The 26,808-nt window shown below is 40.0% G+C and overlaps 1 protein-coding gene across 1 annotated transcript in view; it reads right to left on the bottom strand.

The window, feature by feature from the left end:
- Nucleotides 1–2,049: 2,049 nt before the first annotated feature.
- The window catches only part of LOC117325990 (caspase activity and apoptosis inhibitor 1-like), a 109,988-nt gene continuing 85,229 nt past the window's right edge, over nucleotides 2,050–26,808 (bottom strand). Inside the window, exon 7 of the mRNA XM_033882541.1 lies at nucleotides 2,050–3,266. Within this exon, the coding sequence (XP_033738432.1) occupies nucleotides 2,832–3,266 (435 nt within the window). The 3' untranslated portion in view covers nucleotides 2,050–2,831. The remainder of the gene's footprint in view (nucleotides 3,267–26,808) is intronic.

Genomic DNA, 26,808 nt, shown 5'->3' with positions numbered 1-26,808 from the left:
CAGTGTAATTGGAACTTTGTCATGGAAAAAGACAACAGATCTCCTCTCAATTCATGAACAACAAGAGCTGTTGGAGAACAGCATAGCTCGTCTCGCAAATGTTTGTCAATAAATAATTAAAATATATTAATTGGAATGGTTTCGCAAATTGCATTAATATTTATATTGTTTACTTGATCAGATTATGTTTTTTGAATTCAAGCAATTTTAAAAACCATACCAATTTATATACATATATATATAAATTATTTATTTACAAACATTCGGGAGACAAGCTATGCTGTTGTAGATTAAATGAATATATTAAATACATGCTTTTGGACATATTTCTTCATTTTTTTGACAAAATATTATCCTAATGAGACTTAATTGTCTCCCTTGAAAAATGTGGACCAGTATAAATTGTCTATTATGAGCATTTCGACATTGTTTTATTTTCAGTTTCACCCCAAGAAGGGATAGTGTAACTCCATAGGGACTCTTTTACCAAATATCAGCACCCTATTACAATCATAAAGTGACGTGTTAATAGCTTTCAACATTTGCACAAAAATTTTTAAAATGTGTTTTTTCCCCAGTTTAACTCCGGCAAGGGATAGTTTAACCCCCACAGGGAACCTAATACCATGTATTACTATCCCTTTCAACACTCACAATATAAACTAAACACAAAGTCCAAAGATTTAAAAACAAAAACAAAAAAACACAGATTTAAAAAGAAAAAATCAATTTTTTTTTTTAAAGTTTTACTCCAGGAAGGGATTGTCTTACTCCATAGGGACTCTATTGCGAAATATCAGCACCCTAGTACAATTATAAAGTGATGTATTAATACCTTTCAACACTTGCACCAAAAACTTAACGCAGTAATATTCTAAGTCCAAAAATTTGAAAATTCTAGTTTTTTCCCAAAATATCTTTTAGTTTAACTCTGGCAGGGGATAGTTTAACCCCAGAGGGACTCTATTGCCAATAATCAGCACCCTAATTCAATTATGAATTGATGTATTAATACCTTTCAACACTTGCACTAAAAACTTAACGCAGAAATATTGTAAGTCCAAAAATTTGAAAATTCTGGTTTTTTCCAAAAAACATCTTTCAGTTTTACTCTGGCAGGGGATAGTTTAACCACAGAGGGACTCTTTTGCCAATTATCAGCACCCTAGTACAATTATAAAAAGATGTATTAATACCTTTCAACACTTGCACCAAAAACTTAACGCAGAAATATTCTAAGTCCAAAAATTTTCAAAAATCTGTTTTTTTCCCAAAAAATCTTTTAGTTTAACTCCGGCAGGGGATAGTTTAACCCCAGAAGGGACCATATTACCATAAATTACTATGCCTTTCAACACTTGCACCAAAAATTTAACATTTAAAAAACCAATGCGAGTAACATTTGAAAAACCAATGCCGACGCCGACGCCAGAGTGATGACATAAGCTCTCACTCTTCTTCGAAGAGACGAGCTAAAAATGACAGACATCTACTACAATAAGAGGCCCAATAGACCTGGATTGCTCACCTTGCATTAATGATTGTCGTGTCCAGATATACTATAACATACATTGATGACATAATTACATATACAGTAGTACATATATACTGTTAACAAACATATTCTATTGAACACATCCTGGTCTTTTGGTTATTCAGAAGAAGTTGATAAAATTTTAAAACTTTTTTGACCTTGAAAATACATTAAGGTCATTCACTTGCACAACAATATAGGTTGGTGGCCACGTAGCAATTACATCACTTTAAGCCTTTTAAATTTTCTGAAGAAGTTGGTGGCCATGTAGCAATTACATCACTTTAAGCCTTTTAAGTTTTCTGAAGAACTAGTTTATTTGTTTTAAACAAATCTGACCCCTTTGACCCTGGATATAAATCAAGGTCATTCATTGGAAAAGATCAGGTAGCTCTTCATCTGTGCATGTAGTATATCCAACATGATGCCTCATGGATTTCTTGGTTATTGAGAAGAAGTTGGTTGAAGATTTTAGCACATTTGATCCCTGTGATTTTTAAAGTAGGTTAAGGTCATTCATTTGAACAATCTTGGTAGTCCCTTTATCCTAGTATGTTATGGGCCTAATGTCAGGTCTCTGGGTCTCTTTGTTATTGAGGAGTTGTTAAAATATTTTAGCATATTTGATCCCTGTGACCTTGAATGTAGGTCAAGGTCATTCATTTGAACCAACTTGGGGGCCCTTCACCTCAGCATACAACACACCCCATATCAGGTCCCTGGGCCTCTTGGTTACATGTAATGAGAAAGTTGTTTAAAAGAAAATTTGACAATGGACAATCGGATGCCGCACCATGGCATAAGTTCACTTGCCTTCCTTGCAGATGAGCTAAAATCATACAGCAGGTAGTAACATACCACCTTATCTTAACAGTATACAAAGGGTCATTACTGCCACTCAAAATTAATTGCCACTAGAGTGGTTCATCTTTTTGAGGGCCTAAGCTGCCACCTTAGTGGCACACCTTTTAGTATTTTTGTCGACCTTTCTGCCACTAAGAGTATTATAAATGCTGTTTTGGTCATAGCTGCCACCTGAGTGTAACCCAACCCCTATTTTCTTATTCGTTTGCCACTTGAGTGGCACACTTGATTTTTTGTTCCTAGATGCCACCAAAAAAAGGTACACCTATTTATGTGGTCCTTTAATTCTGCCACTTGAGTGGCACACTTGATTTTTCGGTTCTAGATGCCACCAAAAACGTACACCTATTTTTGTGGTCCTTTCTGCCACTTGAGTGGCACATTCCATATATTTGGCCCCATTTATTGTAGAGACATGTAATAGTGTCAGAGATCAGCCATCCTCTAAGCGTTTCTCACGTATCTCGTGAGCCTTGAGCATGGCCTTGATGGCCCGGGCTCTCATCTCCAGCTCAAGTAATTCCATCTGGTTACGTGAGAGGACTGGGGCAACACCTTCATGGTCCCCAGGCCCAACTACTTGATCCTCAGCTGGACCCGCTGGACCCTCCTGGATCACAGGTTCTGAGTCTTCTTTATCCTCATAGGGACTCCTCACCCCCTCCTCAGATTCCTCCAAAAAGTCTTCTTCTCCCTCGGGATCGGTCACACACTCTTGGTCCGAGGGGGCACTATCGTCCACTTCCTCCTGTGATGGTGATCCGCTGTAGATGGAGTTGTCTTCCTTGGGACAGTGCTGACCATCAGGCCCATCAGTGTCTGTGTTGCTATAGTGACCAGCCTCCACGTCACTTGCGGCATTATGTTCCTGTGGATTCAAATGAAAAGGATGAACACAGAAATGTCAATTACCTATTTCACTGTATTATGTTCAACACGAATAATAATCCTATTTTTTCCAAGCTTAATGCTACTATGTCACATCAGGGCCTGAGGGGATTTTTTTCCAAGTCTTTTGTAAGCTTATATTTTTTCTATCATTGCATAGATATTGATTAAGTTAATAATTAGATAAAGGTTATTTGACAGCACCAAAAGCCATATATACTGGCGTTTTAAACACCCTGGTAACAAGGGAGGCAGAGCCCGACGCACGACTTAGTGCGGCCCAAAACAAATTCACTGGCCATAATATAGCAGCCATAAATTTGTGTCTGACACGACGCACAAAGAATTTTTCATTTATCAGGGTCAGTAAAGTAGCAGAATTTCAAACACGCGATATTGATTTTTTGGTCTTTTACTAGATGGATGGCTACTCTCGGGCTATTGATTATATTGTAGTGCATTAAACCCGGAATATCCCCCGTCCTACTTGAACTTAAAGTGGCACAGATGAATTTCTGACATTTATCATCTCCTAAAATATTCAAAGAGATACTGGACTTGATTGATAGAGTGGACGATTCTATCTTCAGATTACGGATCACTTTACCACTACCAATAGTTTACATATACTAAAGTATTTTCCCTGTTGTTTGGCTATCAAAATAGTTGAGTCGAGTACAAGCTTCCAGAAGTCGAGTACCGACCTCACCCGTCCTCGACAGGCAGAGCTCAGAGCTACCTTCAGCTGCTGTAAAGCGATTTAAGGACAAGTTCAGCCTACATCAGAGGTTTAGATATAGAGTGTAAAGGTGGTGTTATTAGGGTGAAGTGAAATCTATGATCAGAAATAAAACACATATTAGACAGGATAAGTTCTCTTTTAACAACTTAATTTGGTATTGGGAGGGTGGGAGATTGTAACCCTGGCATCAGAGAGAGGCAAAATCTAAACACTGACATCAGGGGAATGGGGAAAACAAAATACAAATATATCAGGTGAGGAAAGTAATGTTATACTGATGTCAGGGAGGGGAGTAATGTAATACTGATGTCAGGGAGGGGAGTAATGTAATACTGATGTCAGGGAGGGGAGTGATGTAATACTGATGTCAGGGAGGGGAGTGATGTAATACTGATGTCAGGGAGGGGAGTGATGTAATACTGATGTCAGGGAGGGGAGTGATGTAATACTGATGTCAGGGAGGGGAGTGATGTAATACTGATGTCAGGGAGGGGAGTGATGTAATACTGATGTCAAAAAGGAGAGTGATGTAATATTGATGTCAGGGAGGGGAGTGGTGTAATACTGATGTCAGGGAGGGGAGTAATGTAATACTGATTAGGGAGGGGGAGTAATGTAATACTGATGTCAGGGAGGGGAGTAATGTAATACTGATGTCAGGGAGGGGAGTAATGTAATACTGATGTCAGGAGGGGGAATGATGTAATACTGATGTCAGGGAGGGGGAGTTAAGGAAGGGGATGTAATACTGATGTCAGGGAGGGGAGTGATGTAATACTGATTGTCAGGGGGGAGTATGTAATACTGAGTCAGGGAGGGAGAGTGATGTAATACTGATGTCAGGTGGGGATAAGTTATACTGATGTCAGGGAGGAGAGTATGTAATACTGATGTCAGGGGGGGAGAGTATGTAATACTGATGTCAGGGAGGGGAGTAATGTAATACTGATGTCAGGGAGGGGAGTAAAGTTATACTGATGTCAGGGAGGGGATGTAAAGTTATACTGATGTCAGGGAGGGGAGTAATGTAATACTGATGTCAGGGAGGGGAGTGAATGGGAATACTGATGTTCAGGGAGGGGAGTAATTGTAATACTGATGTCAGGGAGGGGGTAATGTATACCTGATGCAGGGAGGGAGTGATGTTATACTGATGTCAGGGGGGGAGTAATTGTAATACTGATGTCAGGGAGGGGAGTGATGTAATACTGATGTCAGGGAGGGGAAGTGGATGTAATACTGATTGTCAGGGAGGGATGTAATGTAATATTGATGGTCAGGGAGGGGAGGTAATGTAATATTGATGTCAGGGAGGGGAGTGATGTAATCATGATGTCACAGGGAGGGGAGGTGATTGTAATACTGATGTCAGGGAGGGGGGGATTAATGTAATACTGATGTCAGGGAGGGGGAGTAATGTAATACTGATGTCAGGGAGGGGAGTGATGTAATACTGATGTCAGGGAGGGGAGTAAAGTTATACTGATGTCAGGGAGGGGAGTGATGTAATACTGATGTCAGGGAGGGGAGTGATGTAATACTGATGTCAGGGAGGGGAGTGATGTAATACTGATGTCAGGGAGGGAGTAAGTGATGTCAATACTGATGTCAGGGAGGGGAGTATGTAATACTGATGTCAGGGAGGGGAGTAATGTAATACTGATGTCAGGGGGTGGTGAGTATGTAATACTGATGTCAGGGTAGGGGAGTGAATGGTAATACTGATGTCAGGGAGGGGGAGTAATGTAATACTGATGTCAGGGAGGGGGAGTGATGTAATACTGATGTCAGGGAGGGGAGTGATGTAATACTGATGTCAGGGAGGGGAGTGATGTAATACTGATGTCAGGGAGGGGAGTGATGTAATACTGATGTAAGGGAGGGGAGTAATGTAATACTGATGTCAGAGAGGGGAGTGATGTAATACTGATGTAAGGGAGAGGAGTAATGTAATACTGATGTCAGGGAGGGGAGTAATGTAATACTGATGTCAGGGAGGGGAGTAATGTAATACTGATGTCAGGGAGAGGAGTGATGTAATACTGATGTCAGGGAGGGGAGTAATGTAATACTGATGTCAGGGAGGGGAGTGAATGTATACTGATGTCAGGGAGGGGAGTGCTGTTCATAGAATGTAGACGGGAGGGGAGTGATGTAATACTGATGTCAGGGAGGGGAGTAATGTAATACTGATGTCAGGGAGGGGAGTAATGTGTAATATTGATGTCAGGGAGGGGAGCGATGTAATACTGATGTCAGGGAGGGAGTAATGTAATACTGATGTCAGGGAGGGGAGTGATGTAATACTGATGTCAGAGAGGGGAGTGATGTAATACTGATGTCAGGGAGGGGAGTAATGTAATACTGATGTCAGGGAGGGGAGTAATGTAATACTGATGTCAGGGAGGGGGAGTAATGTAATACTGATGTCAGGGAGGGGAGTAATGTAATACTGATGTCAGGAGGGGAGTAAAGTTATACTGATGTCAGGGAGGGGAGTGATGTAACACAGATGTCAGGGAGGGGAGTAATGTAATACTGATGTCAGGGAGGGGAGTAATGTAATACTGATGTCAGGGGGGAGTGATGTAATATTGATGTCAGGGAGGGGAGTAATGTAATACTGATGTCAGGGAGGGGAGTGATGTAATACTGATGTCAGGGAGGGGAGTGATGTAATACTGATGTCAGGGAGGGGAGTGATGTAATACTGATGTCAGGGAGGGGAGTGATGTAATACTGATGTCAGGGAGGGGAGTAATGTAATACTGATGTCAGGGAGGGGAGTAATGTAATACTGATGTCAGGGAGGGGAGTGATGTAATACTGATGTCAGGGAGGGGAGTGATGTAATACTGATGTCAGGGAGGGGAGTAATGTAATACTGATGTCAGGGAGGGGAGTAATGTAATACTGATGTCAGGGAGGGGAGTAATGTAATACTGATGTCAGGGAGGGGAGTAATGTAATACTGATGTCAGAGAGGGGAGTGATGTCATACTGATGTCAGAGAGGGGAGTGATGTAATACTGATGTCAGGGAGAGGAGTGATGTAATACAGATGTCAGGGAGGGGAGTAATGTAATACAGATGTCTGGGAGGGGAGTAATGTAATACTGATGTCAGGGTGGGGAGTGATGTAATACTGATGTCAGGGAGGGGAGTGATGTAATACTGATGTCAGGGAGGGGAGTGATGTAATACTGATGTCAGGGAGGGGAGTAATGTAATACTGATGTCAGGGAGGGGAGTATGTAATACTGATGTCAGGGGAGGGGAGTGATGTAATACAGATGTCAGGGAGGGGAGTAAGTTATACTGATGTCAGGGAGGGGAGTGATGTAATACTGATGTCAGGGAGGGGAGTGATGTAATACTGATGTCAGGGAGGGGAGTAATGTAATACCGATGTCAGGGAGGGGAGTAATGTAATACCGATGTCAGGGAGGGGAGTACTGTAATACTGATGTCAGAGAGGGGAGTGATGTAATACTGATGTCAGGGAGGGGAGTGATGTAATACTGATGTCAGGGAGGGGAGTAATGTAATACCGGTGTCAGGGAGGGGAGTGATGTAATACTGATGTCAGGGAGGGGAGTGATGTAATACTGATGTCAGGGAGGGGAGTGATGTAATACTGATGTCAGGGGAGTGATGTAATACTGATGTCAGGGAGGGGAGTAATGTAATACTGATGTCAGGGTGGTGAGTAATGTAATACTGATGTCAGGGAGGGGAGATGTAAATATGATGTCAGGGAGGGGAGTAGTAAATGATGTCAGGGAGTGATGTAATACTGATGTCAGGGAGGGGAGTACTGTAATACTGATGTCAGGGAGGGGAGTGAAAGTAATACTGAGTAGGGAGGGAGTAATGTAATACTGATGTCAGGGAGGGGAGTATGTAATACTGATGTCAGGGAGGGGAGTATGTAATACTGATGTCAGGAGGGGATGATGTTAATACTGATGTCAGGAGGGGAGTAATGTAATACTGATGTCAGGGAGGGGAGTAGTGTATATGTAATACTGATGTCAGGAGGGGAGTATGTAATACTGATGTCAGAGGGGGAATGATGTAATACTGATGTCAGGAGGGGAGTTTAATGTCATACTGATGTCAGGGAGGGGAGTAATGTAATACTGATGTCAGGGAGGGTTAGAAATGTATACTGATGTCGGGGGGGACGTAAGTATACTGATGTCAGGGAGGGGAGTGGTGTAATACAGATGTCAGGGAGGGGAGTAATGTTATACTGATGTCAGGTGAGGAAAGTAATGTTATACTGATGTCAGGAGGGGAGGAGTAGTTGTAATACTGATGTCAGGTGAGGGGGAGTTGATGTCAAATGTAATACTGATGTCAGGGAGGGTAGATGTATGATTCAGGTGGGTGATGTAATACTGATGTCAGGGAGGGGAGTAATGATATACTGATGTCAGGGTGGGGAGTGGGGGAGTGATGTAATATGATGTCAGGGAGGGGAGTAATATCTGATGTCAGGGGGGATGATGTAATACTGAGGCAGGAGGGGAGAATGTAATACTGATGTCAGGGAGGGAGTGATGTAATACTGATGTCAGGAGGGGATGATGTAATACTGATGTCAAGAGGGGAGTAATGTAATACTGATGTCAGGGTGGTGAGTAATGTAATACTGATGTCAGGGAGGGAGAGTAATGTATACTGATGTCAGGGAGGGGGAGTATGTAATACTGATGTCAGGTAGGGGGAGTGATGTAATACTGATGTCAGGGAGGGGGAGTAATGTAATACTGATGTCAGGGAGGGGAGTGAATGTAATACTGATGTCAGGGAGGGGGAGTGATGTAATACTGATGTCAGGAGGGGGAGTGATGTAATACTGATGTCAGGGAGGGGAGTGATGTAATACTGATGTCAGGGAGGGGGAGTGATGTAATACTGATGTCAGGGTGGGGAGTGATGTAATACTGATGTCAGGGAGGGGAGTAATGTAATACTGATGTCAGGGTGGGGAGTGATGTAATACTGATGTCAGGGACTGGGGAGTGATGTAATACTGATGTCAGGGAGGGGAGAGATGTAATACTGATTGTCAGGGATGGGAGTGATGTAATACCTGATGTCAGGGAGGGGAGTGATGTAATACTGGATGTCAGGGAGGGGAGTAATGTAATACTGATGTCAGGGAGGGGAGTGATGTAATACTGATGTCAGGGAGTGGGAGTGATGTAATACTGATGTCAGGGAGGGGAGTGATGTAATACTGATGTCAGGGAGGGGAGTGATGTAATACTGATGTCAGGGAGGGGGAGTGATGTAATACTGATGTCAGGGAGGGGAGTGATGTAATACTGATGTCAGGGAGGGGGAGTGATGTAATACTGATGTCAGGGAGGGGGAGTAATGTAATACTGATGTCAGGGAGGGGAGGTGATGTAATACTGATGTCAGGGAGGGGAGTGATGTAATACTGATGTCAGGGAGGGGAGTAAGGTAATACTGATGTCAGGGATGGGAGTGATGTAATACTGATGTCAGGGAGGGGAGTGATGTAATACTGATGTCAGGGAGGGGGAGTGATGTAATACTGATGTCAGGGAGGGGAGTGATGTAATACTGATGTCAGGGAGGGGGAGTGATGTAATACTGATGTCAGGGAGGGGAGTGATGTAATACTGATGTCAGGGAGGGGAGTGATGTAATACTGATGTCGGGGGGAGTGATGTAATACTGAGTCAGGGGGAGGGGATGTAATACTGATTCAGGGAGGGGAGTATGTAATACTGATGTCAGGGAGGGAGTATGTAAACTGATAGTCAGGGAGGGGGTATGTAATACTGATGTCAGGGAGGAGTGATGTAATACTGATGTCAGGGAGGGGAGTGATGTAATACTGATGTCAGGGAGGGGAGTGATGTAATACTGATGTCAGGGAGGGGAGTGATGTAATACTGATGTCAGGGAGGGGAGTGATGTAATACTGATGTCAGGGAGGGGGGTGATGTAATACTGATGTCAGGGAGGGGAGTGATGTAATACTGGGGGGAATTCGATTTAGGGGGGAGTGATGTAATACTGATTCAGGAGGGGAGTGATGTAAACTGATGTCAGGGAGGGGAGTGATAAACTGATGTCAGGGGGGGAGTGATGTAATACTGATGTCAAGAGGGGAGTGATGTAAGTACTGATGTCAGGGAGGGTGAGTGAATGTAATACTGATGTCAGGGATGGGGAGTGATGTAATACTGATGTCAGGGAGGGGAGTGATGTAATACTGATGTCAGGGCTGGGGAGTGATGTAATACTGATGTCAGGGAGGGGAGTGAATGTAATACTGATGTCAGGGCGTGGGAGTGAATGTAATACTGATGTCAGGGAGGGGAGTGATGTAATACTGATGTCAGGAGAGGGGGGATGATGTATACTGATGTCAGGGATGGGGAGTGATGTAATACTGATGTCAGGGAGGGGGAGTGATGTAATACTGATGTCAGGGAGGGAGTGAATGTAATACTGATGTCAGGGAGGGGAGTGATGTAGTACTGATGTCAGGGAGGGGAGTGATGTAATACTGATGTCAGGGAGGGGAGTAATGTAATACTGATGTCAGGGAGGGGAGTGGTGTAATACTGATGTCAGGGAGGGGGAGTAATGTAATACTGATGTACATGGAATAAGGGAGGGGAGGGTCTGATTGTCAGGGGAGTGAAGTGAGGTAATACTGATGTCAGGGAGGGGAGTGATGTAATCCTGATGGTCAGGGAGGGGGAGTGATGTAATACTGATGTCATGGACGGGGAGTGATGTAATACTGATGTCAGGGGAGGGGCAGTGATGTAATGACTGATGTCACGGAGGGGAGGATGTTAATACTGATAGTCAGGGAGGGGAGTGATGTAATACTGATGTCAGGGAGGGGGAGTGATGTAATACTGATGTCAGGGAGGGGAGTGATGTAATACTGATGTCAGGGGGGGGGGAGTGATGTAATCTGATGTCAGGGAGGGGAGTAATGTAATACTGATGTCAGGGAGGGGAGTGGAGGTAATACTGATGTCAGGGAGGGGGAGTGATGTAATGACTGATGTCAGGGAGGTGAGTGATGTAATACTGATGTCAGGGAGGGGAGTGATGTAATACTGATGTCAGGGGGGGGAGTGATGTAATACTGATGGTCAGGGAGGGGAGTGATGTAATACTGATGTCAGGGAGGGGAGCTGTAATACTGATGTCAGGGAGGGGATGATGTAATACTGATGTCAGGAGGAGTGAGTAGATAGTCATGAGGGGTAATTATACTGATGTCAGGGAGGGGAGTGATGTTATACTGATGTCAGGGAGGAGAGTGATGTAATACTGATGTCAGGGAGGGAGTAATGTAATACTGATGTCAGGGAGGGGAGTAATGTAATACTGATGTCAGGGAGGGGAGTGATGTAATACTGATGTCAGGGAGGGGAGTAATGTAATACTGATGTCAGGGAGGGGAGTGATGTAATACTGATGTCAGGGAGGGAGTAATGTAATACTGATGTCAGGGAGGGAGTGATGTAATACTGATGTCAGGGAGGGGAGTGATGTAATACAGATGTCAGGGAGGGGAGTTATGTAATACTGATGTCAGGGAGAAGAGTGATGTAATATTGATGTCAGGGAGGGGAGTGATGTAATACTGATGTCAGGGAGGGGAGTAATGTAATACTGATGTCAGGGAGGGGAGTGATGTTATACTGATGTCAGGGAGGGGAATAATGTAATACTGATGTCAGGGAGGGGATAATGTAATACTGATGTCAGGGAGGGGAGTAATGTAATACTGATGTCAGGGAGGGGAGTGATGTAATACTGATGTCAGGAGGGGAGTAATGTAATACTGATGTCAGGGAGGGGAGTGATGTAATACTGATGTCAGGGAGGGGACTAATTGTAATACTGATGTCAGGGAGGGGAGTGATGTAATACTGATGTCAGGGAGGGAGTGATTCTGTAATATTATGTCAGGGAGGGGGAGTAATGTAATATTGATGTCAGGGAGGGGAGTAATGTAATACTGATGTCAGGGAGGGGAGTGATGTAATACTGATGTCAGGGAGGGGAGTAATGTTATACTGATATCAGGCGAGGGGAGTAATGTTATACTGATGTCAGGGAGGGGGAGTAATGTAATACTGATGTCAGGGAGGGAGTGATAGTAAATCTGATGTCAGGGGAGGGAGTGGTATACAGTGTGCAGGGATGGGGAGTTATGTAATACTAGATTTCAGTGGAGGAAGAGTGAATGTTATACTGAATTGTCAGGGAGGGGAGTGATGTAATAACTGATGTCAGGGAGGGGATTAATGTAATACTGATGTCAGGAGGGGAGTGATGGTAATACTGATGTCAAGGAGGGGAGTGAATGTAATACTTATGTCAGGGAGGGGAGTAGTGTAATACTGATGTCATGGGATGGGGAGTGAATAGTAATACTGATGTCAGGGAGGGTAGTGAATGTAATTACCGGCATGTCAGGGAGCGGTGAGTGACTGTAATACTGGATGTCAAAAAGGGGGAGGGAGTGATGTAATACTTGATGTCAGGGAGGGAAGTAATGTTACTACAGATGTCAGGGGAGGGAGTAATGTAATACTGATGTCAGGGAGGGGAAGTGATGTATACTGATGTCAGGGAGGGGGAGTTATGTAATACTGATGTCAGGGAGAGGGAGTGATGTAATACTGATGTCAGGGAGGGGAGTGAATGTAATACTGATGTCAGGGAGGGGAGTAATGTAATACTGATGTCAGGGAGGGGAGTGATGTAATACTGATGTCAGGGAGGGGAGTAATGTCATACTGATGTCAGGGAGGGGAGTGATGTAATACTGATGTCAGGGAGGGGAGTGAATGTAATACTGATGTCAGGGAGGGGAGTAATGTAATACTGATGTCAGGGAGGGGAGTGAATGTAATACTGATGTCAGGGAGGGGAGTAATGTAATACTGATGTCAGGGAGGGGAGTGATGTAATACTGATGTCAGGGAGGGGAGTAATGTAATACTGATGTCAGGGAGGGGAGTAATGTAATACTGATGTCAGGGAGGGGAGTAATGTAATACTGATGTCAGGGAGGGGAGTGATGTAATACTGATGTCAGGGAGGGGAGTGATGTAATACTGATGTCAGGGAGGGGAGTGATGTAATACTGATGTCAGGGAGGGGGAGTAATGTAATACTGATGTCAGGGAGGGGAGTATGTAATACTGATGTCAGGGAGGGGAGTAATGTAATACTGATGTCAGGGAGGGGAGTGATGTAATACTGATGTCAGGAGGGGGAGTAATGTAATACTGATGTCAGGGAGGGGGAGTGAATGTAATACTGATGTCCAGGGAGGGGAGTATGTAATACTGATGTCAGGGAGGGGAGTAATGTAATACTGATGTCAGGGAGGGAGTAGGTGTAATACTGATGTCAGGGAGGGGGAGTAATGTAATACTGATGTCAGGGAGGGAGTGGATGTAATACTGATGGTCAGGGGAGGGAGAGTGAATGTAATACTGATGTCAGGGAGGGGGAGTAATGTAATACTGATGTCAGGGAGGGGTAATGTAATACTGATGTCAGGGAGGGGAGTAATGTAATACTGATGTCAGGGAGGGGAGTGATGTAATCTGATGTCAAGGGAGGGGAGGGGATGTAATACTGATGTCAGGGAGGGGGAGTAATGTAATACTGATGTCAGGGAGGGGAGTAATGTAATACTGATGTCAGGGAGGGGAGTGATGTTAATACGATGTCAGGGAGGGGAGTGATGTAATACTGATGTCAGGGAGGGGAGTAATGTAATACTGATGTCAGGGAGGGGAGTGATGTTATACTGATGTCAGGGAGGGGAGTGATGTAATACTGATGTCAGGGAGGGAGTAATGTATCTGATGTCAGGGGAGGGGAGTAATGTAATACTGATGTCAGGGAGGGGAGTGATGTAATACTGATGTCAGGGAGGGGAGTGATGTAATACTGATGTCAGGGAGGGGAGTAATGTAATACTGATGTCAGGAGGGGAGTGAATGTAATACTGATGTCAGGGAGGGGAGTACTGTAATACTGATGTCAGGGAGGGGAGTATGTAATACTGATGTCAGGGAGGGGAGTAATGTAATACTGATGTCAGGGAGGGGAGTGATGTAATACTGATGTCAGGGAGGGGAGTGATGTAATACTGATGTCAGGGAGGGGAGTAATGTAATACTGATGTCAGGGAGGGGTAATGTAATACTGGTGTCAGGGAGGGGAGTGATGTAATACTGATGTCAGGGAGGGGAGGTAATCGAGTAGGGAGGGGTGATGTAATACTGATGTCAGGGAGGGGAGTAATGTAATACCGATGTCAGGGAGGGGAGTGATGTAATACTGATGTCAGGGAGGGGAGTGATGTAATACATATGTCAGGGGGGAGGAGTATGTATACTGATGTCAGGAGAGGTGATGTAATAGATGTCAGTGGGAGTAATGTAATACCGATGTCAGGGAGGGGAGTGATGTAATACTGATGTCAGGGAGGGGAGTGATGTACTACTGATGTCAGGGAGGGGAGTGATGTAATACTGATGTCAGGGAGGGGTGAGTAATGTAATACTGATGTCAGGGAGGGGAGTGATGTAATACTGATGTCAGGGAGGGGAGTAATGTATACTGATGTCAGGGAGGGGAGTAATGTAATACTGATGTCAGGGAGGGGAGTGATGTAATACTGATGTCAGGGAGGGGGAGTAATGTAATATTGATGTCAGGGAGGGGGAGTAATGTAATATTGATGTCAGGGAGGGGAGTGATGTAATACTGATGTCAGGGAGGGGAGTAATGTAATACTGATGTCAGGGAGGGGAGTGATGTATACTGATGTCAGGGAGGGGAGTAATGTAATACTGATGTCAGGGAGGGGAGTGATGTAATACTGATGTCAGGGAGGGAGTAATGTAATACTGATGTCAGGGAGGGGAGTAATGTAATACTGATGTCAGGGAGGGGAGTAATGTAATACTGATGTCAGGGAGGGGAGTGATGTAATACAGATGTCAGGGAGGGGAGTAATGTAATACTGATGTCAGGGAGGGGGAGTATGTAATACTGATGTCAAGGGAGGGGATTAATGTTAATACTGATGTCAGGGAGGGGAGTGATGTAATACTGATGTCAGGGAGGGGAGTAATGTAATATTGATGTCAGGGAGGGAGTAATGTAATATGATGTCAGGGAGAGGAGTGATGTTAATACTGAGTCAGGGAGGGAGTTGCATATTGTCAGGAGGAGTATTAATACGGATGTCAGGAGAGGAGTGAGTAATACGATGTCAGGGATGTAATACTGATGTCAGGGGGGAGTAAGTAATACTGATGTCAGGGAGGGGAGTATGTTAATACGATGTCAGGGAGGGAGTACATGTAATACTGATGTCAGGAGGGGAGTGATGTAATACTGATGTCAGGGAGGGGAGTAATGTAATACTGATGTCAGGGAGGGGGGTGATGTAATACTGATGTCAGGGAGGGGAGTAATGTAATACAGATGTCAGGGAAGGGAGTGATATACTACTGATGTCAGGGAGGAGAGTGATGTAATATTGATGTCAGGGTGGTGAGTAATGTAATACTGATGTCAGGGAGGGGAGTAATGTAATACTGATGTCAGGGAGGGGAGTAATGTAATACTGATGTCAGGGAGGGGAGTAAAGTAATACTGATGTCAGGGAGTGGGGAGTAATGTACATACTGATGTCAGGGGAAGGGTAGTAGATTGTAATACTGATGGTCAGGGATGGGGAGTGATGTATACATGATGTCAGGGAGGGGAGTGATGTAATACTGATGTCAGGGAGGGGAGTAATGTATCTGATAAGTGGTCAGGGAGGGGAGTAATGTAATACTTATTGTCAGGGAGAGGGAGTAATGCTAATACTGATGTCCGGGAGGGGAGTGATGTAATACTGATGTCAGGGGAGGAGTAGTAATGTATATACTGATGTCCAGGGAGGGGAGGTGATGTAATAATTGATGTCAGGGAAGTGGAGTAATGTAATACTGGAATGTCAGATGAGGGAGTAATGTAAGACTGAGTCAGGGGAGGGGAGTGAATGTAATACTGATGTCAGGGAGGGGTAGTAATGTAAACTGATGTCAGGGAGGGGGAGTGGATGTAATACATGACTGGTCAGGGAGTGGGAGTAATGTAATACTGATGTCAAAGGGAGTATTAAAGGCCTGATTACAAAGGAGATCCTAGAGTAGATCACTACAAGGGACTCCTCAAGGTGAGTAACTTACAAAATATCATCAAAAGAGAGTATTCAAATAGATCACTCATGGAGAGGGCACGTAATGTATATCTGAGTCAGGGAGAGGATGACTAAAATGATGTCAGCAGGATGTATGTTATCTAGACAGTCAAAAGGGAGATTTGTAAAAGATTCACAGGGAGTAGTAATATTCAAAGGGATGTACATAGATTGTCGGAGAGGAGTAATTGTACATATTGATGTCATACAGGGATATAATATGATTTAGGGAGATCAATGTGTATACTGAGTCAAGGTGTGTGTATCTGTTCAAATTGGGAGAAGTAAACAGATTGGGGGGGAGTATGTTATAATGTCAGGGAGGGGAGTGTAATAGATTCAGGGAGGGGAGTAAGTAATAATGATGTCAGGGAGGGAGTATGTAATAGTGATGTATAGGGGTGATGTCAGGGAGTAATGTATAAAAAGGGAGGGAGGGAGTAATTAATAGGAGGTCAGAAGGGAGGATTAATCTGATCATGGAGGGAGTGATGTAAAGGAGTCAGGGAAGGGGAGTGATTAAACTGATTCAGGGAGGGAGTATGTAATATTGAGCAGGGGGGAGTATGAAACAGATGTCAAGAGGGGAGTGTGTACATAGGAGTATCTCAATACAATGTTATGAAGGCTGATAAAAGCATTACAAAGGAAGATCACTAAGATGGGAGACCACTACAAAGGGAGATCACTACAAAGGGAGATCACTACAAAGGGAGACCACTACAAAGAGAGATCACTTCAAAGGGAGATCACTACAAAGGGAGGTCACTTCAAAGGGAGATCACTATAAAGGGAGATCACTACAAAGGGAGACCACTTCAAAGGGAGACCACTAAAAAGGGAGATCACTACAAAGGAAGATCACTATAAAGGAGACCACTACAAAGGGAGATCACTACAAAGGGAGATCACTACAAAGGGAGATCACTTCAAAGGGAGATCTCTACAAAGAGAGACCACTACAAAGGGAGATCTCTACAAAGGGAGATCACTACAAAGGGAGATCCCTACAAAGGGAGATCACTACAAAGGGAGACCACTACAAAAGAAGATCACTATAAAGGCGACCACTACAAAGGGAGACCACTACAAAGGGAGACCACTACAAAGGGAGATCTCTACAAAGGGAGATCACTACAAAGGGAGACCACTACAAAGGGAGACCACTACAAACCATTATCAATAAAAAGAAAGGTCATTACAAATATAGATCACTATTGTTTGACGGTAGGACGACGGTGGTGTTTCTAGGTCACACAGTAAAATTTTTTGACTAAACAATTGTGTTGCAGATGCATTTACTTTAAAAGTTTAATCAAATTATACATATTGGTATAAAATTCAACTATGACCGTATTAATAATTCTTTAACAGTACATCTTGTCTTGCAATAATTTGTACCTTTATTTATTCATACAAGATATAAATATGATTTAACAATTTATTAACCTCTAATTTGTTTCTGTTTTCAATTTACATTGAAGAAGAAATAAAAAAACAGATTTGATTTATTGTATCAACCTTCATGTATAAGTAAGTACAAAATATTATATTCCAAAAAAAATGTCTACCCCTATCACATCAAATTACAACCTACTACAAAACAAACTTAAAGCCGACAGTGTTTTTGGATATTAAACACATAAATACTACATTAAACATTAGTCATCCAAGATGAAGCAGACTGAGTTTTTTTTAAGATCTTCACTTACAAAAAGATGGAAGCAATTTCTCTCCTAACAATATGATGTGGCCTGAAGTTAATTCAGAGTCAGTAATGATTTAGCAGGGATGAGTGTTTACTCACGCCCATAACTCATGAAAAATGTTTTTTATGAAAAAAATGTAAAAGTTGGAACGAACAGATTCCTCCATAAATTCTAGAATTATCTTATCTTATTTAATATGTTTTTTATTAAAAAAAAGGCAATTTTCTTGACCTGAATCAATGTAGTATGTAAATGTGTGCTTAATTTGATAGGTTTTATCTTAAATAGATTTGAGATATTAAATCGGTCAGTCCATCCTTTGAAGTTCTCATCCCTCATCATGGTAGGGGGTGAGGTGGGTTGCTTCTGATTTTAAATTTAATGAGAAAAGGGCATGACCCCTATGACCCCTAGCCTAGATACAGCTCTGCCATAATGGGCGCCATATGGCCAGGTATACAGGGCTCATAACCTCCTTCAAACAGCATTGTTTGAAGTACCAATCTAAACTTCTCAAACACTTAAGTTTGCAAAACCATGAAATTTTTTTGGTGTTTAGAAATTGTAGAATAGAGCTAGTATGTTTGTGTTCTTTATGGGACCGAAGGAGGGCGGAGGATCGAGGATGTTTGTCTTAGCCAGGCTCAATTCCAATATAAACCAGCAGACATTTTACGATAAAATATACAATAATTCTCCATAAACTACGGGCCCTAGTGAGATTTCAAATCCTATTGCTTTCTCTCAGCACATATTTAAGTGCTTGTCTGCAAATCTTATAATGGGGGAACTGATAGACAAGAAATAGAAAATAATCACATCACCATTTGTGTTGGTCAGTTTTTTGACCACACTATAATTGGATTCTATTTTTAGTAATATTTCCCAGACTATACTCAGGTATTCATGGTCATGAAATTCAGTCTGGCTTCTACGTAGCCCTCCATAAAATGGGAAAGTCAAAATTTGAAACATTCCGTTTCTGTTTAGTCCAACAGAAAATCCTGAAACACATTTGTGGTAGCAATAGACCATTTTTTCATTAACAGTGTATTATTGTGTAAACTTTACCGATACTCTGACAAAGAGTAATTACGATCATTTAAATACTAGATTAGACTGCTGCATATTTTATACATGATACCAAAGTTATATACTTATTACAGTATTACCACCTATGACCTTCTCTTTTATCAATCAAATTTAAATTAAATAGATAATTAATTATATATCCGGAAACAATTCCATCTGAATTGCTTTGTCTCTATATTGTATATGTAATTTTAACTTAAGGATGCTGTTTTTTTATTTTTTTTAATTGTTGGCGTTAATTAGACATCCTCTATACTATGGGTGCCAATTAAGCAATTTTTGTAATGAGCAGTGTATAACTATCTCCTGTGAATGTAAGCATCCTTAAATCCCTAAATGACAACTCCTTAAAGGACATATCAACTACAGAATACATACCCAGTTAAATTGATATGGAACATATATATATTAATCAAATTCCAAGTACATACATGTATAATTACCTATTTACGAGAAAGGACAAAATAATCACTGTTCATAATGAAGGAAAAAATCCAAAGACAATTAAAGGGCCAAAGTAACTGAAGGGATCGAGTCATTTATCGCGTGGCCGCGGCCTCATATATGTTCCTTAACTTAAGGGAGCGCCTTAACTAAACATTTCCCATAATGAAGAATTATTAGTTAAACGAAAATATCTCAGTTAAAGAACCTTCCTTTAATTCTTTAATGCTTTTCCAGGAAAAATTTGAAGGTAAGGAAGTTTAGGAATGTTGATAAACCACAATAAAGAGGACATATTTGTCAGTAATACAAAATTCAATTAAACCCTTCACACTAAATTTGAGGTCAAAACTGTATTTAAGAAGTCTTACATTTCCCACAATGTTCTGACAGGGTCTGCCCCAGTATTCCCAGGCGTATCATTCACGTAAAATTCAATACAGTTGACCGAAGGATGCTTTGTTCTAAATTTAGTTTAAATCCCTTCAGCTGTTCTTGATTAAAAGTCTTTTAAAGTAAAAGTTGACAGATGACAGACGAATGAGGAATCTTCGTTCCCCGGATTAGCTCTCTTGACCTTTAAGCCAGATAGACTTATAAAAGTACAAAGGGAAGCACAGACATAATAACCTAAACAGACATTCTAATGCAGTTTTTTTTTCTAATGGATTTGAAAATAAGACAATTCTATGGATTTATCCATGCACTATACTGTCAACTAGTATTTATAGATAAAGCCTAATTCTTGTTCTACCTGATGGAAAAAGTCTTCTAGATCATATCTCAATAGGTACAATAAATGTTAAGACTTAATTAACATTAGCAGTTAAGTATTTCTTATGACAAGTTGAAGATTTTTTTTAAGGTACTTTTTTTTGTTTTGAATTTTTTTAAACACAAAATATGAGCTATATGTGTTAAAACTGTTATATATAAACTATAACTGTTATTGAAATCTTTCCAGTTTCAGCATCGGCTAGTGAAAAATATATCCTTTACTCACAACAGCATTGTGATTAACTTGAGAACATTTAACATCCATTCAAATGTTTCATCCCTTGAAAATCTCTGCGCTAGTTTCCCACAAATCTGAATCTCCCTATAAGAGCCAAGTGATAACACTCACTCACTGTAGAAATTAATATTATAAATTGAGAAATTCAAAAGTGAAACTCTCTCATCTGACAATGACAGATATCAAAACCGTGAGAGATAAATCATTATATCGAAACTGGGAGGGATAAATTAGCTATAGAAATTGAATTCAATCATCTAAAAGAACATATCAGAGGGAGTATATGCTAATTGAAAATCTCAACGGTAGAGTGAAACTTCAGGAGACTCACTGCCTAACTCATATACCAATAGAGCTATTAAATACAGTATAATCCTAAAGGACCTTTGTCACAGAGAGTATTGTGACACAGCCCTGAAGGAGCGACGAGGAGGGACAGGGACGGACATTTTCCCAGAGTAGGTGACAGATGGAAAGTAGGTAAGTGTTAGTTGGCAGAGATCAGAAGAGACAATCATGTCATTCATCCTTCTGAATACCCTCATACAGAAAGTCAACACATAACACATATCCCGATGATTTATGTAGAATTGGAATCGACAAAGAAATCCGGTCTGAAAGCCATCCTCTCCCTGTAGGAACCGTAATCGGCTCCGTACAGAGAAGAGTTAGTGCACCTGCAGCCCGACATCAACGGATTTCGGTAAGAAGTTGTGTCCCTGGAGACAGAAATAGGGGGGTTGTAGGGGAGGTAATCAGGGAGAATCTCGGGTTAAAAAAGGTAGACGGAAGTCTGTAAGTCAATTTACAAATCGGCTGAAGCATTTTCAATTTGTGTCAAAAAGTGTGATCCGGGTTAGTGGCATATCACTGACTACATTAGTTTGTCCATACAGCATTGGTTGGTTTGAGGCATGCTGGTATTGGCCGACAAGGAGTAGACGGAGAAAACAAGGCCATTTACAATGCATGCCCAGATAAATCAAGGAAAAATGAAATAAATCGAAAATAACAATGAGCCGGCCAAACTGAAATAAAACTCCTGCCAAATAGCAACTGACCACAGTCACTAATGTAAACAAAGTGTATTATAGAAACAGACTGGCCTCCAGACAGATCAACAATTGTTCCTGCTATTTTTTACACTAATTCAATTTTGAAATATATCTATATACATAAGTCTTTTTTTTCTATTTTGGAATATTTCCTTGGAGGGGATCATGGGCAATCATGATGTGTCTAAGTTGGATTATCAGTTGAAATTGAAACAAATATCGAAAGGTCAGTGCTGAATTACCTGGTCGATCAATAAGTGCCTCTACTGAAATGCGATATTTTGGAGTTTCTCTGTCCGGTTGGTTCAAATACTGGCCAAAATCAATAAAATGCCCCAGCGACTTAATGAAACAGTGAAATCCCCAATGATCGCCCTAGCTTGGTTTCAGCTTCAGTGCTACAATGAGGTCCATATTTAGATTCCATATGACACATGATTTATACACAGGCATCCTGCAAAAAATCAATCTTACTCCCCAAAGAAGAAAAAAGGGAAATTACCAAAATTTCCAAAAGTTCACAGGCCACACAAGTACAAATGTTAGACAATGACATTTGAGTGGGTCACAAAGATATAAACATCTCATAGTATACTAAAACGCCTAGGCCAATACACATCTATCGTCGAGGATATGAATATCTATACCAAAAGGTTAAAGACGCCATCACGGGCCATTCTGTTTTTGGCAACACACTGAAATTAAATATGGCTGCGGGAATTATTTTTTTCTTCATTTGTTCCTTGTAAAACAATGCAGCATTATCTATCAATTTGACCATTACAGAATAAATTTAAATCATTTCTTGAAGATCACGGCAGTCCAGACTGTTCTGACAAAATTGATCTATTATCAAAGTTAATCCTGGCTAGCATCGCTGAGAGCAGTTCAACCCAGCAACTACAGGGTGATGTATCTTACACTGGTGTGTTGTTTATCACGAAATATTCAACATCTTGATAATAGGTATTTATTGATATAGTCTGGCTGGGAAATAGTCTCCATTCTCCAGTAGATACACAGCTCCTCGGCCCTCCCAGCTATTACCTCTCATATAGACATGCATTGTTTTATTCCTTTGTTAATTGATACGACTTAACTCTCTCCAATTTTACCCTCATATTTCATCCTCAGACCTAATCAAACTTGAGACACAGACTCCCATAATTGCCAATTAAATAAAGTAAATTTCAACAATAGAAGAGATATGGGTATTGTATTTTATCTTGGGGCATTATAGACACAGAGGTTTGACATTGACCGGATGTTCCGCTGTTAATTACAGATGATACGAAAAATCAATAATGAAAACGATCGAGACACAGTAAATGGAGTACTTTAGAAAAATTGGATAATGTTTAGATCAATAAGGATATTGTACGGAGGATTTCAAAGTAATTCTACCGGTATACCCATCCAATAATTACATTTACATACATGTATAAACCATGACCTTTCTCTAATGATATACAATAATATTTTTAAATGTTATTGGTTTTTTTAATTGTTTTAATTATCAGATATGGAAAAATCAATTTCAAAACTTTTTTAAGTGTTCCTGTGACCTTGGCGGCTGACAGGAAGCCACAGATAAACATACAGTGAAATCTATTTTCCAAAACAGTAATAAATAAATTGTCATGACGGAAATCAATATTATTTTAAACTTTAATGATTTTAAGCCAATTAAACTTGATGAAGTGATGATTTTGTGGGTTTTTTTTTCTATTCAATAATCAATAACTTGTCCTGGTATAAATTATTTCTATATAATTAGAAAATCAATCAAGCGTACTGATATTATCTAGAGTACATGAATGAAATTTAACAATCTACATAATTAAAAAAGAATAAAAAAAACAAACATATTGTCCTCGAACCTAGCTTCTCCATGGTATTTTCAGACAGGCTTTATGTCACAATTTATCAACAGGAGAACCCCAAATCTCTGCTGGCTCTATAAATATAAATAAGTAGCCTGTATTATGTTGACAGAAATAACACAGCTACTTTTTGAGAGCTAAACACAAAACTTTAATGTCCAGACTCCAAGCATCCCTGATTTCCAGAGTCACTGGACCATGAATTCTGGATAATATTCCATAAATGGATACCCACTGTACGATCTAACTATATCAACCAAGTTTGGTTGAAATTGGACTTTTTGAGAAACTGAACTATAAACACAAAACTTTAAAAGTCAAGTGTCCCTTATTTCCATAGCCACTGGACCATATATTTTGAAGGACATTCTGTAAATGAAGGCTGTGTTGAGATGTCCACTATATAATCTAACTATATACCAAGTTTGGTTTAAGTTTGACTTTTTGAGAAAAACGTCCAGATCTAAACACAAAACTTTAAAGTGAAATATGTTGACAACAATGCTGCCAAAGTAACACCATAGTCTCGCATTTGTGACAACTCGTCGCGACAATTCGTCATGGACGAGACATATATTAGGGATTACATTGTTCTCCCTGTATATTGTAAAAATAAGTTTGTTTTTTTCTTACTTAGATTTTTCATCCTGAACATTTTAAAGAAACAGAATTTTTTTTATCATATTTACCATGTTCAAACATTTTATTTCTAAAAAAGCAATGTTCCTATCGAGCTTAAATTGATAAAAGTACATTCGAATAATGGTTTTCTATTGTTTATGAGAAACATCATAAATCGACGTGGACCATGTGGATCAAAATAAAATGAGAACAGTAAATTAACAATTTAGACAGAATGAAACTGAACACAAACTTGGTATTCTGCAACATTAACCATTGATAATTACACCCTTTATTGTCAAATCTCATTAGCGTAATTCTTACTTGTCGCCAACCATTCAAACACAGCAACATTTTTTCTTTGTTACGGAAACAAAAGGAACAGTAATTTTAATATCTCCTGTCTTACACTGTTTCGCCGAGTAGAAAAGCAGATTTTTTTTAAAGTGCTTCTTGTTTTTTTTATTTTGCAGAGGTTTCTTTTGAATTTGAGACAAAGAGTTGACCTAGATTCTGGGTTCCACACACAGTGCGGTAATGACGGGACATGACGAGAAGTACCCTGTGCGCCTGTCTTAGAGTACCGAGAGATAAAGTACATCTGGGTAGCACTATTGCAGCATTAATGGCGCTTAGTCACAGAAATTCACATTAAAAATCAAATGATTTGTAATTATCAGACTTATTTTAATGGTTGAATGAAACTCACATGGCCGACAAAATGTCAGATATAATAGATATTGGTAGCTGACTAGTAGAAGGAAAAGTTCCTATGTATATTGAATACTTAATTTTGATTTATTGAGTGTAACATAACTAGCTGATTATAACACCAAAATTCAATAAATGCCATAGAAAATTGTCGGGGAATTATCGCTGGCACTGATGTATAGAACAATATGAATCAGAAAAATCTAAATAAATATCAAACCCGCCTCCCCCCTCCCTCCCCTACCTCTGTCATCACAGGTTTCAGGAATTTATACAGGAAAAATATAAATATTTCAACACAAAGGATCAATAAGAATGTTCTGTTTGAAAATAAATAATAAATTGTTTAGAAAATTTCTGTGATATGGTCTGTTTGTCAGCAAGGATGCTTACTTACCAGAATGATATGTAATTTAATCATCAATAATGATAACCAGGGTCACTAGTTTTCATATTTACTCGGTTGTCTTTTTAGAAATATAAAAATTAATTTACTCACCATGGATTCATGTTATCAAATACTCAGCAAACTTGTTTAGGTATTAATTGATAAAGATCAAGTTACTATAAGAATGACATAAATAGGTTTATTTTGTTAGTGCCCCTATTAACAGCCAGGGTCAATTAAGGACTACCAGGTACATTTACCTATATTATTGTAGGTAAATTCCACACAGTCTACATATACTATCAATACTTTTGACCAATAATCTGATTCTAAATGTACTGGTGTAGCTTTACGTTAATTTCCAACATTTAAAAAATAAATGAATAAATAAATGATTTTAAAAAAATCTGTCTTATTAAGAAAGCCAAATTTTTAAATTTATATGTCTAGATAGGTACACAGAAAAAAAATCAACTTAAACTCTGAAACAAAACCTGAATGGAACAGCTTGAATATTTAGCTACAAAGGAAGAATTTAAAATATAGAAAGGACTATAACACCAATGAAAATTTTCATAGAAATAACATCAAGAGTTATAATGGAAGAATTTGAAATATAGAAAGGACTATAACACCAATGAAAATTTTCACAGAAATAACATTAACAGTTATAACAGAAGAATTCAAAATATAGAAAGGACTACAACACCAATGAAAATTTTCACAGAAATAACATTAACAGTTATAAGGGAAGAATTCAAAATATAGAAAGGACTATATAACACCAAAAATTTTCATAGAAATAACATTAACAGTTATAATGGAAGAATTCAAAATATAGAAAGGACTATATAACACCAAAAATTTTCATAGAAATAACATTAACAGTTATAATGGAAGAATTTGAAATATAGAAAGGACTATAACACCAAACATTTTCATAGAAATAACATTATCACTGTAATACATATGCAGCTAACATGGAGACATCCCACATTCATAGAACTTGATAATTGTCAAGAAACATTAACTCATACAGTTTAGCTCATGCACAAACAATTCTGGTTTAATAGAGTTAATATGAAGTCCATACTCCCTAAAATGAATGCTAAATAGCCTGAAAATATCATCAAAACAGTATTGCAAAAATTTGGAAATCAATATGTTTCATAATGAAAAAAAAAAAAAAAATCTAATCATTTTTATTATCTCAATCTCACAAGATCAGTTTTCTATTTTCAAGGGATTATGCAATTTTAAACATTATTCCTGGTCGTTCGAGATTTAAAAAAGAAAATGATTTCTGCTTTTCTTCAGTAAAAGACAACAATCCTCATCATAATTAAGTTCAGAATGTAGAATTTCACTAATTGTTTTTATCCAAACGATTTGATCAAATCGGCTGCTGTGAATTGCCCAACCTTTTCACCAGATACAAACTAAAACTGTTAATATGGGAATTGCAAAAAAAAAAAAAAAAAGCAAAATGTAGCTAATTTTCAATTAAATCAAATCTATGGCAGATGAGTGGGCAATCTACAACTGCGTACTGACTCTATTA

The sequence above is a fragment of the Pecten maximus genome, chromosome 4 (assembly GCF_902652985.1).
Source record: "Pecten maximus chromosome 4, xPecMax1.1, whole genome shotgun sequence".
Lineage (NCBI taxonomy): Eukaryota > Metazoa > Mollusca > Bivalvia > Pectinida > Pectinidae > Pecten > Pecten maximus.
This window is presented reverse-complemented; position numbering and strand designations above follow the sequence as displayed.